Raw genomic sequence first — 18,107 nt, 5'->3', positions numbered from 1 at the left:
GAAAAATTCATAATAAACCATGTGCTTCTTTCCATTCTTCAGTAATATCTAGACTATTTAAAGACTCAATCTATTGTCAGGCGCAGTGGCTCACGCCTGTAATCCCAGCACTTTGGGAGGCCAATGTGGGCGGATCACCTGAGGTCGGGAGTTCGAGACCAGCCTGACCAACATGGTGAAACCCCATCTCTACTAAAAATACAAAATTAGCCGGGTATGGTGGCACATGCCTGTCATCCCATCTACTCGGGAGGCTGAGGCAGGAGAATCGCTTGAACCTGGGAGGCAGAGGTTGGGAGGTTGCAGTGAGCCGAAATCACGCCAGTGCACTGTAGCCTGGGCAACAAGAGCGAAACTCTGTCTCAAAAAAAAAAAAAACAAAGACTCAGTCTACCAACATATACCAGTTCTTCTCTTCTTAAGCATAACAAAATGCCATGTGGCTGAAAGTTGTAGATGCTTTAATCAGGGCTGAAAAACATCCCCTGCTTTCCCTACCCCCCATTCAATACATGCTTATCCTCGGTCAAAAAATAACAGAACCTCTCATTGATGTTTTTCCCATGGCAGGCCTTTGTTGAGAATTATCCACAGTTCAAGAAAATGTCTGGGACTGTTTCAAAGCATGTGACAGTGGTTGGAGAATTGTCTCGATTGGTCAGTGAGCGGAATCTGCTGGAGGTTTCAGAGGTTGAGCAAGAACTGGCCTGTCAAAATGACCATTCTAGTGCTCTCCAGGTCAGTCCAATTTGATGAGCACCTACTATGTGTAAGGCACTGTGCCAGGCAGAGCAAGAGATAAAAAGGCAAGTAATCCTTCTTCACCAACATGGAATTTAGTCCGACAAGGAGCTGAGATGAGAACACAAATTGATATTATTTAAGATAGATCTATAAAAAGAGACACAAGAAAAGTGTAATGTGCAATTCCTAAGCGTTCAGTTAATTAGTATGAGTGCAGCCTAGTCTACTAGAAAGAGCACCAAACTAGAATCAGAAGATCTAGATTGGAGTGTTTGGTATACCACTTACAGGCTTTGTGACGTGGAGCTGTTGACTTAATCTCTGAGCCAGTTTCATTATTCGTAAAACAGGTATATTAATACTCATCTCACAGAGTGGTTAGGAAGACTTTAAAAGATAAAACCCATATTAAAATGTATTATCTAAGTTTTTTCATTATTGAAGTCTGCTTTTCATCGCACCAACATGTTAATGCCTGCTATATGTACATAATACTGCTGTGAGGATCTAGGAGTACAAAGATGAATAAGATACCACATTATAGTAGGGAAGAAAGAAATTTAAACCAGCAATTGTAATACCATGCACTATGTGCTATATTAGAGGTATTTACAAAGGAATATGGAAATACAGAGGAAGGACAACTGTTTTCCCCAAGGATGAGGCTTCTTAGCACTTCTTAGGGAAAATAACATCAAACAGGGAAAAGGAAGAAACATTCTCAGCAGAGGGAATGCAGGCATGAAGATGTGAAGAAATAAAAATTGATATATATATATATTTTCTTTCTATATATAAAATATTTATATTTGAAATATACATATATTTAAATATATATGGGAACACAGAATAGTTCAGTGTGGCTAGTACAGGATCCAAGATGAGTGGTCTTAGACTAGAAAGACTGACTGAAGCCAGGTTATGGCCATTGGAAGAAAGTTGGGCTTTAATCTTAAAATGATGCGGGCTCCCGGAGGATTTTAGAATAGCAGCATAATCAGACTCTGGCCTCAAGAAATGTATAGTCTAGTTGAAGACACAAAACTAAAGCACAAGAAAAAATTAGATAATGTTTCAAGATGATAATTAAGTCATAATTGTAATACTGACTGTAACAGGTTTTGAGGTTATTAGGAACAGTTTCTTAGAGAAGGCAAGATTAGGATGGACCACAAAGAATGAATAGAATTTGGGGGAGGAGTTCAGTCAGGAACAGCAAAAGCAAAGATGTAGAAGTATGCAGGAAGTAATAAACAGTTTGACCTGTAGAGAGTGAGTATGAAACAGAATTAGATAAAATTGGTAAACAAAAAACAGTTTACAAGCTTTATGAAGAGGCTTGTAAGAATTTATACCTGCTGGGATAGGCAAAGAGATCCAGTATAGGATCTTATGTAGAATGTTGAGGTGGTGAAGGCAGTATTTTAGGAAATGTAACCTAGTAAGGATGCTTTAGAGGTGAAAAAACAGGTCAGAAAGACTTGTAGACTTACAGTGATAGTAGCAAAAATGTACAGCAAGGGGCAGAACTGAAAAATATTTCAAAGGGAGAAGAAATTAAATGACAGGCTGGATATAAAGATAGAATAAATCAGAGGTAATTCCATGATTCCTGAGAAATGACAAAGTATGATGTCACTGACAAGTAATTTAGGAATACGAGTCCTTTAGGAAAAAGCCATTTCTAAGCCACTTACAAGAAGCACATTTCCCTGTTGATAGGACCCTATATTCTAAAGCTTAACTTCTTTCTTTCCCAGCTACAGTTCCACTTTATTCTATAAGATAATGCCAACCTGGTATATTGGAAACAACTCAGGTTTGGGACCCAGACTGGCCTGGCTTATATCCTACCTCTCCTTACCAAAGTTGCTTTGGGAAAATTACTTAATTTGCCCAAGTCTTGGGGATAATGATTTCAAACTTTCCGACTGTTATGATGATTCAATGAGATATGTAAAATGCTTCACATTTAATAGGTGCTTTGTAAATATTGGTTCCCTTCCTGTAAGCATGATTTTTTTTTTTTTTTTTACACATAGTGCAACCAAAAGAAAAAAGTCTACCTGTGAGTGCTCTAGTTATACCAGCGTCTTTACTGGGATTTATTGTTGTTGGGTTTTGGATCAGAACCTAAAGTCACATTCTTTTTAATCACTACATAGTATCCTTTGTAAAGATGTATCCTAATCTATTTAACATGGCCTTTAAACAACACTACTAATAATATTTTATAGTTGTTTTGTGGGCCTAATAGAAATGTCCTGATATTCATCACAAAAAAATGAGTTTTCTGCCTCTTATTAAATAAAAAACAAAATTGTGTCCCATAACTACATTTTAATTTCTTATATTTGTTTATCATTTGATTTTTCCCTTGAAAACAGTAGAACCAGACTTAATCACTAACCAGTTTTACTGTCTTTATTTGTATCTCTCTACATATGGAAAGCAATTAGAAAAAATTATTGTAATAACTTGTCTGAAACTTTATTTTTATGTTCACTTCAAAAGAAAAATAGTTACTTTAAAAATATAAATTCTATTTGTGATCCACTTTTTATTTTTAAAACTTATCTTTTGAAGGTTTTCTTGTCTGGGGTACCGGGATTTTACAGTGAGCAGTTGATTTGGAGTCCCCCCATCATAAAGGACTTCTTTGGCAACACAACTTAAATAGTCTATAAAGGAATCTTTTGTTTTATAGTAAGTAGATGTCAGGGGCCTGACTTCTAGAGGGGTTATAGCATTCCTTGACTTGACCTTAGATGATAATATGTCATGAAGCAATGAAATGAGGTTTGTGAGTAGAGATGGGGTTTGCTTTATTGAATAGTAAGTATCATGACAAGAAAAAAAGTTCACATATTGCTAAAAGTTAACCTAAAAATTGCTGCCATTCTAACCATTATTTTGTAGGCTAATGAAAATTTCATTTAGAAAGAATTTCACTAGAACCAAAGTGAAATTTACTACCACTGAAACATATACATATCCTCAGAAGAGATTTATTTGATTAGTAATGAAGATTTGCCATACCATGAAGAAAAGGCATCTTTAGAAAGTGAGCAATTCTACCCTCATCATCTTCCCCATACCCTGCCCCCAATGCCCAGTCTGTGTTGTCATATCACAGCTCTTCATTTGGAGAGAGGAACCAGTCTGTTTTATATCTTTTCCTGACCTTGCGTAAAGATCTTAAATCATCCTGTTAATGATACTTAATAAGGACTCAATCAATGTTTATTAGAAAAATGAGGAGTAAGAGCTCTATTTGAAGCAGTATAGAGTAGTGGCTAAGAACTTGGGCCTTTGATGGCTTGGGTTTGAATGTAATTCCTAACCACTCTAAGCCTCAGTCTTACCTCAAAATTGTTGTGAGAGTGCAATGAGCTAATACATGTAAAACTCTTATGGTACTTGGTACTTACAGCTTTCAAGAAACATTAACTACCAACATTACGAGTGTTATTATTTGATGGTACATTTAATTTTCTTAATGTCATCCAAGACTTGTTTTTTAGTTCATTGATAGCCTCGTATCTCTCTGATTTCAGAAAAGTGTTTTGTTTTTGTTTTTGTTTTTGTTTTTGCCACTCATTAAAATTATAAGAAAAGTGGTTGGGACACATTGAACTGACTGGCAGCTTTACTCTGATTAATTAAATGTAAAAATGATCCTTTTACTCTAAAACAACATTTAGCCAGTATTTTAGAAACAGTATTGATCAGCAGAAGATCTACTGCAAAGCTAAATTTTATGTTGACTAGTCATTAAGAAAAGGAATACTGACTCAGATATATTTACCAGTCGGTAGAATTGGGTCTTGTCTGCATTCTATCATTTTTCCCAGATAAGCTTTTTATATTCACACAACACTGTTCTCTCAGGCTCATTTTTATCAGATCAGCATGTGGAAGACTTCTGCCAATTCCATCTTACTGTCCTAATCTGTTGGTTTATTTTGTTATTTTCTGACTTTACTACATTAATATAGTAGATAACAAAGAAGGGATCCTATTCTTTAGGTTAAACTAAAACAAAAAAAAATGGAGACGATCTTTAATTACCAAGACCATCTGTAATCTGTGTAATAGTTTAAAATATGTGTATGTCATAATGATTTCTTCTTGCTCTGCTGCTTCATCATAGTTTTGATAGAAGAAAACAGAAAAGTAGAAAAGCATTCAGCCAGAAACAATGGAAGAATCTCTGAATATCAGAAAAGAAGAATGGTTTTCTCGTTGTTATCTTATAAATGAATGTTAGTTCCTTTAGGAAACTTGATCTCCAAAGACACTATTTTTGCTTTTCTTTTCCTTTTCTTTTCCTATTCCTTGATTAGGCCCATACAAATGTTAGAGTTCAGTGCAAGGTTTTTGAATCCTGTCTTCTTAAGTAGATGACAGTTTTCTGTTTTGCTCTTTACTCAGTCATTGTTATAATATGACAGTGTCGTTTTCTAATAGTCACAAGGCTGATGGAAAATTTAATAAGAGAAACCAAAAAATTATGTAATTCAGTTATATTTCCAGCAGATAAATACTACCGTATAGCATATACCTGCTTTGTAATTATAAGCCTCTCTGATTCTTTTTTCTCCTCTTCTCTGGTTAGTGCCCTGAAATCTCAGTGTAACGTAGGCCACTATCAATCAAGTTGATAAGTAGCTATGAGGGAAATCCTTCAAAATGAAGTCAAAAGATAAAGTGGGATCAAGGCAGACAAAAAGGTCCTGCTTCTCCAAGGACTGATACAGCTGAAAGAAAAGAAAGAACTCAGCTTGTACCTACAGGTTTCTTTTCATGAGAGAATAGATACCTCTAGCTAGAACATGGGCCTGAGCCATGAGTTGGGTCCTAAGGGCTCAAAAGTAGGCAAAATAGTTACTCAAAGTAGGTCTGGTCAGATCTGAGCCAAGTCCTCAATGGAGAACTAAGAGTCAAGCCAAGCAATCTGAATACCAGTACCAAATCTCAAGGAATAGAAGTGGATTTTGTTTATGATTGATGCATAATGATTGTACAGATTTATGGAATACAATGTGATGTTTCAATACATGTATACATTGTGTAATGATCAAATCAGGGTAATTAGCATATCCATCACCTTAAACATTGGTCGTTTCTTTGCGATAAGAACATTTAAAAACCTCTCTTCTAGCTATTTTGACATATGTAATACATTATTTTTAACTCTATTCATCCTACTATGCAGTAGAACACCAGAACATATTCCTGCTCTCTAACTGTAGCTTTGTACCTATTAACCAATTTCTAATCACCCCCATCCTTCACCATCCCATCCTCTGGTAACTGCTATTATGCTCTCTACTTCTATGAGTTCTATGAGAACAACTTTTTAGATTCCACATATGAGTAAGATCATGCACTATTTGTCCTTCTGTGTCAGGCTTATTTCACTGAATATAAGTCCTCCAGGCTAATCTGTTTTGCCACAAATGACAGAATTTCATTCTATTTCATGGCTGAGTAGTAAATATTTCATTATATATGTATATATGTATGCTGTGTTTTCTTTTCCCTTTCTTCTTCTCTTTTTTTTCTTTTTGTTGAGACAGGGTCTGGCTCTATCACCCAAGCTAGAGTGCAGTGGTGCAATCTTGGCTTACTGCAACTTCTGCCTCCCAGGCTCAAGCTACTCTCCCACCTCATCCTCCCCAGTAGCTGGGACTACAGGCATGCACCACCATGCCCAGCTAATTTTTGTATTTTTGTAGAGACAGAATTTCACCATGTTGCCCAGGCTGGTCCCCAGCTCCTGAGCTCAAGCAGTCCGCCCACATCGGCCTCCCAAAGTGCTGGGATTACAGACCTGAGCCACCATGCCCAACCTAAATACTGCATTTTCTTGATCCATTCATCTGTTGATGGACATTTAGGTTGATTTCATATCTTGGCTATTTTGAGTAGTGCTGCGGTAAACATAGGAGTGCAGATATCTCTTCAACATACTGATTTCATGTCCTTTGGATATATTCCAAGTAGTTGGATTGCTAAATCATATAGTAGTTCTATTTTTAATTTTTTAAGGAACCTTCATACTGTTTTCCATAATGGCTGTACTAATTTACATTCACCAGTTGTGTGTAAGGGTTCTTATTTCTCCACATTATCACCAACACTTATCTCTAATAAGAAACAGCCAAGAGTCAAGATCCACGTGAAGGTAACTAGAAAAGGACAGAGACTGATTACTGCAAATAGTCTTTGACTGTCATCATACCAGTTTTGTGAATTTATAGTTACTTGGATTTCGCAGATTTGCTTAAAAGTACAGAGACAGATCAGCCAGAAAAGGTGGTAGGAGAGTGACTGCAAGGGCAGGAAATGAGACATTGTGCCTATAAGAAAAGTAACAACAGAAATCCCCAATGGGATTTCTTTTCTTTTTATAAATTTTTTTAAATGTTTTATTTATTTATTTTTTTGAGACAGTTTCACTCTGTCGCCCAGGCTGGAGTACAGTGGCACGTAATCTTGGCTCACTGCAACCTCTGCCTCCCAGGTTCAAGCAATTCTCCTGCCTCAGCCTCTTGAGTAGCTGAAACTACAGGTGCTCGCCACCACACCCTGCTAATTTTTTGTATTTTTAGTAGAGACAGAGTTTCACCATGTTGTCCAGGCTGGTCTCGAACTCCTGACCTCAAGTGATCCACCCACCTCGGCCTCCCAAACTGTTGGGATTACAGGCGTGAGCCACCACACCCAGTCCCCAACGGGATTTCTTAATGTTTTAAATTTACGCTGTTGATTGAGATACATACATAATTTGTACCTGAAATTTCTTCATATTATAGTAGAAAATAGTGGAACATTTGAACAGATACCCTAAATGGGCTGTATTCCATGGCTGCTCTAGCGGGGAAGATACCATGAAGGGAAAAAAATAAGAAAAATCTGACAAATTTGGGATCGAAATCTACAGAAGTTTCTCCCTTTTTGATCCCTTAAGGATGATGGTAGTGAAATAGTAACCAAAAAAATCAACAATAGAAATCTGTCTCAGAGAACTCTGTACTTGAAAGCTACATGGGAGGTTCCCCATTATCATCATAGTCCCTAGTCAGTGTGAACAGAAGAGCTCTTAGACATTAGACATGGTTGTTGTCAGGTACAAAAGAGATAATGTATGTGAAAACATTTTGTAAGTTGTAAAGTAATCATATAGTTGATAATTATGTCCTCAGAATTCAGTGCCCTTTAAGGCTCTTGCCAGCCTTTCAACCCAAGCCATTTCTTCCTCTGATTTCCGTATTTATTTTGATGGTGCCACTGTTTTTAGTCTCTCACACTGGTTCCAATACTTACTGATTCTTCAGGACCTTTGGCAAATGTCACCTCCTTTATGAAGTCGTTCCTAATTTCTCAACAACCCAGTATACTTTCTCGTCCCCTTTCTCTCGCCTTCCTCTTTTGCACTGATTTTCAGCTTTTGCTTTTTGTTTTCTTTTGTTTTTTTACATACATATGTTTCTGTTATAACACCACATATTTGTTCCTGAAAAACCTCACATTCTATAAAAACATGCACTAAAAAAAGGGTTATGAGAATATAGGGTTATAAGCAGACCACTTAAAATCTACATGACTATAAAAAGAAATAAAAAATTCATATAATTTTTTAATCAGAGCCCTAATAAAAATAGTAACAATTATAATAAAAATGCTAGCATGGTTAAATCTCCACTGGCATTTGCACCTAAAAATAGAGCCAGTCCATCCTCTGCAGCCTTATTCCTGGGGCTCATGTTTTCTTCAAATTATAAGGTCTTGAAAATACTCACTTTTCATAAAGACTACTTTGTCAAAGTTAAAAATACCATATGGAGATAGCTTTCTTCATCAATCAGTGTTTGATTGTTATTTTGTTTTGTTTTGCTTTTTAACACAGTGCAATATATTTGCATCCTTTGTATTTGCACTTGCCCTTTCCCTATTTAGCATAACACAGTGGAAAGTGCAACAGTTCTTGAAGCTACAAAACCTAAGTACTTCTTGCAGAACACACTTCTGTAGGATTATCATCTTTTTTTCTTAAGGTGTTGGTAAGGCTTCCCCTTTAATCGTAGGAAAGCCTATCCATTCTGGAAAAATTATATATGAACCAATATGCCTTCTGTGTTAAACTGACACCATTTCCATATTTATTCATCTCACAGAACTCAAGTACATTAAAGAAACATGTATGTAGCAGAATAAATTATATTACTTTGATCATCTTTCACCCCATTGACTGTGAACTCACTGGGGACAGGAATTGTCTTTAACTTATCTGTGTGCCTGCAACAGTGCATGACATACTGCCTTATGGGGACTCAAAAAGTATTTGTTGACTTAAATTATTTGTTCTGCTGTATAATAAATATAAATCTGTACTATATGGAAGGTCCTGAATATGAAGATTAAAAAATGTAAACATGGCTTCTCCTGGCCCCCTTTTCTGTCCGTACCTGCCTCTTAAAATCATTAAGTACTAAATTTAGAGATTACATGCTATTACATACTCATCTCTGTCAACCATGTTGAGACATGTTCTGATGCTTCTTAGAGATTAAGCCCAGTCTGTGTAAAATTCTACCAACTTTGTCTCCATTTCACTGGTCAATCATTAATAGGTTTGCAAATCAACTAGTCAGTTTTGTTGTGCTGTATTGATTCAAGTGGTGGAAATAGTAAGTGTTCCTTCTTTCAGCAAGAAAATTACAACTTCAGCTAGTGGAAAAGAAAAGTGAAGCTACCCATTATTAAATTCATTTTTGTCGCAAAGCAATTACAATGGAAATATATTTCCTTATTTAATTCTTACCTTGGACAAAAGGCATTTAATTTTCTATAGTTGAGACAGTTGCTAAGTGTATGACTTATAATTGTCATAGTAGTGATGTATCACTACCATTTAATAATTATTAGATCTAAGGCATTGTACAACAGATCACTCAAGTGAAAGGGGAATAAATATAAGTTCTATCTTTCTTCAGAATGTAAAAAGGCTTCTGCAGAACCCCAAAGTGACAGAGTTTGATGCTGCCCGCCTGGTGATGCTTTATGCTTTACATTATGAGCGACACAGCAGCAATAGCCTGCCAGGACTAATGATGGACCTCAGGAATAAAGGTGTTTCTGATAAGTATCGAAAGGTAACCAGTTTCCATATTAGCCCACCAAACAGGAACCAACTCTGTTATTATATTCTTAGCTCTAACAAATGATAAATCATACTATTTTTATTTACAGAAATGTATAAATCTGTATTTTCATTTTTGTTTCCTTAATAAAATTATTTTCTTATGAAGTGGGCTTCCTGATCCCTAAGCAATCAAAATTTGCTTCTCTTTCTTAATAGCTCGTGTCTGCAGTTGTTGAATATGGTGGTAAACGAGTCAGAGGAAGTGACCTCTTCAGCCCCAAAGATGCTGTGGCTATCACCAAACAGTTCCTCAAAGGACTGAAGGTACAGACATCTCCTCTGTGCTTTCCTAAGTGAGAACAGTCGAAGCCCCTGAGGCTGAGAGGCTGAGAGTGAATGAATATGATCTTCAAAGTATCTTGAAGATTGCTGCTAATTTAGTACTATGTCAATTAAATGAAATTAAAACTGACATCCTCTTGAAAGCTTTTTCTTTTAGTGCTTTCTGTATTAGAGCTGTATCAGCATTGGACCAAATAACTGGGCAGGAAATAACTGGAGATATTTCCGGGAAATACTCAAGAAGAAAAAGACAAATGGTTCTGATAGTCACAGATATTTTACTCCATTTGTTTATAATTAAAGATTTGTTAGGTAGTTTCTCTTTGAAGGAAATTAAAGATGAAGCAAACATTTGATCTTTTAAAAATACTAACCTGTTTTCTTAAAATACTCAAAAATTAATTCTAATCTGCTAGCCTTTCTTATGTTTTCTGAAGTTTTTCTGTCTTCCTGGGTATTTCCAGTCTTTTTTATACATGATCCTTTCCTTTTATTTGCTCTACCTATCATTTAACATTTTCACAAAAGGGTAAGAGGCAGTGAAGACATGATAAAGGATTTAAGCAATCCCATTTTTAAAAATTCCTTTACAATAACTAGCCCTAAATTACAGAGTAATTTTTATGAGATTAGAACATTTCTGACTGATTAAAATAATTTTGAAATTTACCACAGTTTCTATTTAAATCTATCCCATGAAATCTCTATTGAGTGTATATCCTTTTCTGATATGAATATTACTAATTCTTGTATTGCTAGTTTCCCAAAAATGACATAAGAACCATTTTCCCCTGTTTTAGGGAGTAGAAAATGTATATACACAGCATCAACCTTTCCTACATGAAACCCTGGATCATCTCATCAAAGGAAGGCTTAAGGAAAACCTATATCCTTATCTAGGCCCCAGCACACTCAGAGACAGGTAAGCTAACAAAGATATTAATAATAAAAGCCAGAAACACTGAACAAACAGAAAATTTAGAGTAATGTTAAGCACTAAAGCTGAGGTTATAGCATTCTTCTTCTTTCTTCTGTTAAGATTCTTTTGGTTTTACATATGTCAGTATTAGATATGAATTCCTTTGCTAAGTCTGAAACATTTATTTCTTTTGTACTAAAGAAACAAGTGTTTTGGAGTGCCTCAAATCCTTCTGTACTTCAGTATCAAACCAGTTTACTTATGCCAATTAAGGTTCCCTTCGATGGCATCTGGCATTTGGTGTTTCAAACATTAAGGCCAAAAATAGACTTGCTGCCTGATTGCCCTCCAGAGCAGGTTGTTACTATTTTTGCTGAGGACTGGACTTTGCCAAATGTTGCCAGCACACAAACTGAGAGACCTAATTAATAAAGTCCATTTGTTACACAGGAGCAAAGGATGGCTTTCTTTTTGAGTATTAACTAAAGGAAGCAATAATTGTCATCTTAATCCAGTGGTTAATTTTTAATAAAAACAAAACTTGTCCAGAACAACTTATTTAGGCCAACCTGAAATTTTAAATGTTGTATGCATAAATTCTACCTAGTTAAAAATTATATTGTTATATTTTTTAGTTGGACCACATGTTATCTAAAGGGGCTAACATATATACTTGAATCCTATTGGATAGATTAATGTGAAAATTTTACTGTTGACATAATTGTTCTATTATTTCAGTTAATAATCATCTAAGAGCCTTGGAAGTATAGTGTTTTATAAACATAATGAGATTCTGAATGAGAAAAATGTTTTGAAATACGTAAATGACTCTTTTATGTGATAAAGTATATTTTTTCACGTTGTCCTTTAAAAAAATTTTTTCTGTAATTTGGTACAGAACAGAAAAAAAAATCATCTTTTAAAAGTCCAAGGTTGAGAGGCAGAACATTTGGTGTTAAATTCAGAGAGTACACTCATTCAGATAAAATGTTTAAGGACCTTGGGATCAAGATTCAGAAATGTCAGCTAAGTGGGAAGAATGAACGCCAGCCCAAAGTTATGCACCTATCTGAGAGGCTTTTTAAAAAACATAACTATTCTGAACTTTCGCATTAATGTGATAAATAAAAACATTAATTTGTTTATGAATTTATATAAGAATTACTGAACAAGAAATTAGCTATTTATTGCCAAAGGGAAACCATAGGCCACTAGAAGAATATACTGTGCGTGATCAGTACACAGCAGAAAACCTTTCTAATTTACATAATTCATTCCCACACAAAGCTCAAAATTATATTCCTTGAACAAAATGCACATTTATCAGTTGTCAACATCTGTTACCATTTGTCACTATAACCTAAGTATGCATATAGTTAATAATTCAGTTGCTTTGTCCTTTAATACAACAGATGTTGATTGAATGCTTTCAGTATGTCAAGAGCTGTTGTAGATGCTGGCAATATAGAAGTGACAGGAAAGACAAGGTACCCGCCCTCAAAGAACTTACATAGAGACAATAAGTAAACAAGTAAACTAATGAAGAATATAATTTTACTAAGTGCTATCCAGGAAATAAATAGGGTAATGAGCTTCAAAGTAATTGTAGGGGTGGGGAGGACTACTTTAGATGGAGAGAGAACCTATCTGAGAGGTGATATTTAAGATGAACTTTGAGTCATAAGAAAGAACCAGACCAGGCATGGTGGCTCACACCTATAATCTCAACACTTTTGGGAGGCCAAGGCGGGAGGATCACCTGAGGTCAGTAGTTTGAGACCAAGCTAGCCAACATGGCAAAACCCTGTCTTTACTAAAAACACAAAAATTAGCCTGGCGTGGGTGGCAGGCGCCTGTAATCCCAGCTACTCAGGAGGCTGAGGTAGGAGAATCACTTGAACCTGGGAGGTGGAGGTTGCAGTGAGCTGAGATTGCGCCATTGCACTCCAGCCTGGGCGACAGAGTGAGACTCCATCTCAAAAAAAAAAAAAAAAAGCAATCACACGATGATTAGGAGAAAAAGCAGCCAAAGCAGAGGGAAACACCAGAGCAAAGGTCTTGAAGAAAGAGAGAATTTGGCAAGTTAATGGAACATAAGGGAGCCCTGCTTGGCTGGAGCATAGTGAATAAGGAGGAAATAAGAGGTTGAAAGAGAGGCAGGTTGGATCACATCGGTTCTTGACGACCCTAGTAAAGAGATTTTTTTTTTTTAATGTCATGGGAAGCCATTGAAGAATCAAGCATATGACTAACATGAACTTAATTGTGTTTTAAAAGATCATTTGTGGTGAGAATGGATTGTTGAAGGCAAAAATAGAAGCAGAGAGACTACTAAGGAGATAACTGCAGTAGTCCAGGTGAGAAATGGAGGTGGTTTGGGTAGGAGGCCGAGAGAGAAGCCAGAATCAATAGACGTATTTAATGACACAGATTTATGGAACAAGGGTAATAGAGAAGTCAAGAATAACTCTCAGGCTTTGAGGAGAAACAGAGTTTTGTTGTTCAGTTGGTGATGCCTATTAGATAACAAGTAGAAATGTCACATATTGAGAGTCAACAAAAATATTAGTAATATTAAAACCATGGAACTAGATAAGATCACTTAGAGAAAAAGCATAAAAAAGAGAAAATAAGAGAGCCCGGAACTAAGCACTGAGTAGAGAATAAGGAGCCAGCAATGGAGACTGAGGAGGAAGCAGAAAGGTAGGAGGAAAACCAGCAAAGCATGGTGCCATCAAGAGCAAGTGAGTAATAAACTGTGTCCAAACTCTGAGAGGTAAAGAAGGTGAAGAAAGTAAAAAATCTATCTGATATGGCAACATGGAAGTCTTTGGTGATATTCTCCCCTGGTTTCAGTGAGGTTGGAAGCCAAATTAGAGGGGTTAACAAGATATAAGATAAATTGGAGACACTTTTTAAGAAATTTTGTGGCCAGGCGCGGTGGCTTACGCCTGTAATCCCAGCACTTTGGGAGGCCGAGGTGGCCGGATCACAAGGTCAGATCGAGACCATCCTGGCCAACATGGTGAAACCCCGTCTCTATTAAAAATACAAGAATTAGCTGGGTGTGGTGGTGTGAGCTTGTAATCCCAGCTACTCGGGAGGCTGAGGCAGGAGAATCATTTGAACCTGGGGGGTGGAGGTTGCAGTGAGCCGAGATTGCGCCACTGCACTCCAGCCTGGTGACAGAGTGAGATTCCGTCTCAAAAAAAAAAAAAAAATTGCATAAAGGAGGAAGAGAAATGGAGTGGTATCTAGAAGAGATTGTGGGCTCAAGAGAAAGAGGTTCTGGAGCATATGTGTAACCCAATGAGAATTACCCAGTAAAGAAGAGCAAATAGGTAATGCAAAAGAGAAAGAAAGTGCTACAGAAGTGAAGTCCTTAAGGAATCCAGAGAACAAATAGAGGGATTGCCTGTGATAGGTACAGAGGTACTTTCATTTTAACAGGAGAGAAAGCAGTATGTATAGATACAATAGGTTTGTAGTTTTGATGGTGAGAACCTGGGGTCATCATGTCTGATTTTTCTCAGTAAAATATGCCAGGTTACCAGCTAACATAAGGGGTATAAAGAAAAAACATTGTGAAACTGTCATCCTGTAGGCTAGGAATCAAGTTTAGTAGGGAAATATAAGTAGGAGTTCTAGGCAAGGTTGAATGCCTAGAAAGTTTTGTGGTCATTAATTTAAAATATAGCCAGTAAGCCTAATTGTGTGTCTTTCCTCTGGAAATTTTGAACTGCTTCAGATTAAACGTGGAAAAGGCAACTAGTTGGGTCCAACTAGGATTTGGGGAAATGGAAACAAGAGGAGAGTGTATTGGATCATGAGAAAGGTATTGGTGAATGAATTGGAGATTTGATGAGGCCAAAGAATTATTACAGAAGAGTGTTAGTATAGGTAAATTGGAAGCTGAGAGGTAGTTATTGGATAAAGATATTTTGAATTCAAGATTTCATAGGGGGTTCAGAAGAAGTAACGAAGAAGTTTAGATTGTAAGCATGAATGTGGGTGGTTGTAGTGGGTAGCAGAAAAGATCAGGATTGCTAAGGAGACCAGGATGTTAAATGAGTAATCCACAGTGATGTTAAAGTCACTGAAAATCTTGAAAAGAGAAGGAGAAAAAGGAGGACAAGTAAGCCAGAGCTAAAGTCTTCAGGGAATAAAAGTAACCAGGAAAGGAAGTCAGGAAAAAACAGTGCAACTACATTATGAGCTTCTAAAATAGTGGAAATTTTGAAGGAAGAAGGCAAAGAAATGGTTACAAAACTACAGTGAGTGTCACAGAACATACCTATACCACCTTCTGGCCATGCCTAACAGAAGGAATACTGCAAAGGACTTGAAAATACTCTTATTTGCCAATTCTACTTCTAAAAGCTTACTGTATAGATATTCCTGGCAAGTACACAAAGATACTTAAGCAAGGATGTTCACTGAAGTAATAGCAAAAAAAACTAAGAACAAGCTAAGTATCTATTAATAGAGAGCTGATTACCTAAACTACAGTACAATACTATGTATTCTTTTTTTTTTTTTTTTTTTTTTTTTTAGACGGAGTCTTGCTCTGTCGCCCAGGCTGGAGTGCAGTGGCCGGATCTCAGCTCACTGCAAGCTCCGCCTCCTGGGTTTATGCCATTCTCCTGCCTCAGCTTCCCGAGTAGCTGGGACTACAGGCACCCGCCACCTCGCCCGGCTAGTTTTTTGTAGTTTTTAGTAGAGACGGGGTTTCACTGTGTTAGCCAGGGTGGTCTCGATCTCCTGACCTCGTGATCCTCCCATCTCAGCCTCCCAAAGTGCTGGGATTACAGGCTTGAGCCACCATGCCAGGCCTCTTTTTTTTTTAATGACATAACTCTTCATGGGTGATATGCAAAGCTTTCTAAGATATATTGGATAGAAAAGCAGGATGTTATAACATTTCTTTTCTTTTTTTTTGAGATGGAGTCTTGCTGTGTTGCCCAGGCTGGAGTGGTGCCATCTTGGCTCACTGCAATCCCAGCCTCCTGGGTTCAAGATTCTCCTGCCTCAGCCTCCCGAGTAGCTTAGTAGAGATGTAGTCTTGCCATGTTGGTCAGGCTGGTCTCGAACTCCTGACCTCGTGATCCACCACCTCGGCCTCCCAAAGTGCTGGGATCGCAGGTGTGAGCCACTGTGCCCAGCCATAACATTTCTTTTGGGTAAGAAAACTGTAGAATCCTGGGTGCAGTGGCTCATGCCTGTAATCCCAGCACTTTGGGAGGCCGAGGTGGGCTATTATTTGAAGTCAGGAGTTCGAGACCGGCCTGGCCAACATGGTGAAACCCCGTTTCTACTAAAAATGCAAAAATTAGCCAGGCGTGGTGTCATGCACCTGTAGTGCCAGCTACTCGGGAGGCTGAGTGAGGAGAATCACTTGAACCAGGGAGGTGGAGATTGCAGTGAGCCGAGATTGTGCCATTACACACCAGCCTGGGTGATAGAGCAAGACTCTGTCCCAAAACAAAACAAAACAAAGGGTACATGTATATAAATATGTGCTTGACTATACATATGTATGTGTATTATATATATATAATATATTTTTACAAGCACATATATGTATAAATACAGTAACTCTCTTTTTTGTTTGTTTGTTTGTTTTGAGACGGGGTCTGGCTCTGTAGCCCAGACTGGAGAGCAGTAGCGTGATTTCAGCTTACTGCAAACTCTGCTTTTTGGGCTCAAGCCATCCCACCTTGTTCTTGTAAGTAGCTGGGACTGCAGACACATGCCATAGTACCTAGCTAATTTTTGCATTTTTATAGAGACAAGGTTTTGCCACATTGCCTAGGCTTGTCTCAAACTCCTGAGCTCAAGCAATCTGCCTGCCTCAGCCTCCCAAAGTGCTTGGATTACTGGCATGAGCCACCATGCCCTGCCTACAGTAACTATTTCTGAAACAATAATCAAGAAGTTATTAATAGTCATTACCTCTGGATATTGAGACAGTAGTTAGTTACATATCTATCCTTCTCCTTAGTTATTGTATTAGGTATTGTAATCTTGAAGTAAATACTATGTTTTGTTAATCTTCGGGGTTTTCACAACATTTAACACAGTGATTTACAAATAGTAGGTGTTCAATAAATTCTATAGGCATCTCTTCTAGTTGATATGCCAATATTTATAGTTGGAAAATTTAAACCAGAGAATAAATTTAATTGATGCTATAGAAAATTTAGATTTTTGAAGTTCATAAACAATCCTCCTATAAAACTTTCTGGCTCTGCATTCACTTGGCCACACTATCAGCTCTAGCCACTTTCTTGGCCCTGTATTGTATTGAAAAGAGTCCTTGATTATAGTGATATTTATTATTATTTGTCTCATCATAATAGAAACTCTAGGTTTTATTGTTGCTATAATAATAGAAAATATCAAAGGAAATGTGGCAAGAACATAACTTTGCAAAACAAAAACACTGGTGAAAATTTTTTTAGCCCTAGCTGTTAAATTAGTGTTTAAGCTGTTTGGCAGTATAGCTATATCCACAAATTGGATTTGATCATTCTGCAGATGGGATTCTTGCATACCCTGTTTTTCAAGCTAATTTTTTTTTCTCACTCTAGAATTGCCTCTTGTCTCTGATAAAGGCAAGCAACATTTTCATTTGGTGAGGAAATGGAGCTATATGATCATGCATTCCAGAATCAGTCAATTCAAAAAGGAAGTACTTTTCATGTTTACACAAATGTAGTAGAATCTTGTCACTACAGCTTATTTTTTGTTTCTGTGAAGCAGCAGTCCTTTTTCATTGACCTTTTTTTGTAGTAAAATGCTCATAAGAACTGTATCATTTGTAAATATGTTCAAAAATTACAATTTTAGCCATAAGTGTAATGCTCCACAAAATAGATAAAATGTTGCCTTTTGAAAGTTTGTGTTTCCACCTAACTTAACCACATATAGAAATAATGTTAAAAATTCTCA

General features: G+C 36.9%; 1 protein-coding gene across 3 annotated transcripts in view; it reads left to right on the top strand.

Moving 5' to 3' along the window:
* Nucleotides 1–18,107, top strand: part of VPS45 (vacuolar protein sorting 45 homolog) — an 81,681-nt gene that overhangs the window by 16,970 nt on the left and 46,604 nt on the right. For 2 of the 3 annotated variants that reach the window (XM_010387282.2, XM_010387283.2), the window contains exons 10-13: nt 571–738; nt 9,747–9,905; nt 10,112–10,219; nt 11,038–11,159. In XM_010387282.2, coding sequence (XP_010385584.1) covers nt 571–738; nt 9,747–9,905; nt 10,112–10,219; nt 11,038–11,159 — 557 coding nt within the window. Of the gene's footprint in view, nt 1–570; nt 739–9,746; nt 9,906–10,111; nt 10,220–11,037; nt 11,160–13,433; nt 14,106–18,107 lie in introns of those variants that run through there. The other variant, XM_030936154.1, reaches the window with a different exon arrangement.

Source organism: Rhinopithecus roxellana, chromosome 8, assembly GCF_007565055.1.
Source record: "Rhinopithecus roxellana isolate Shanxi Qingling chromosome 8, ASM756505v1, whole genome shotgun sequence".
NCBI lineage: Eukaryota > Metazoa > Chordata > Mammalia > Primates > Cercopithecidae > Rhinopithecus > Rhinopithecus roxellana.
The sequence above is the reverse complement of the archived record's forward strand: the minus strand, read 5'-3'. Positions and strand labels throughout refer to the sequence as shown.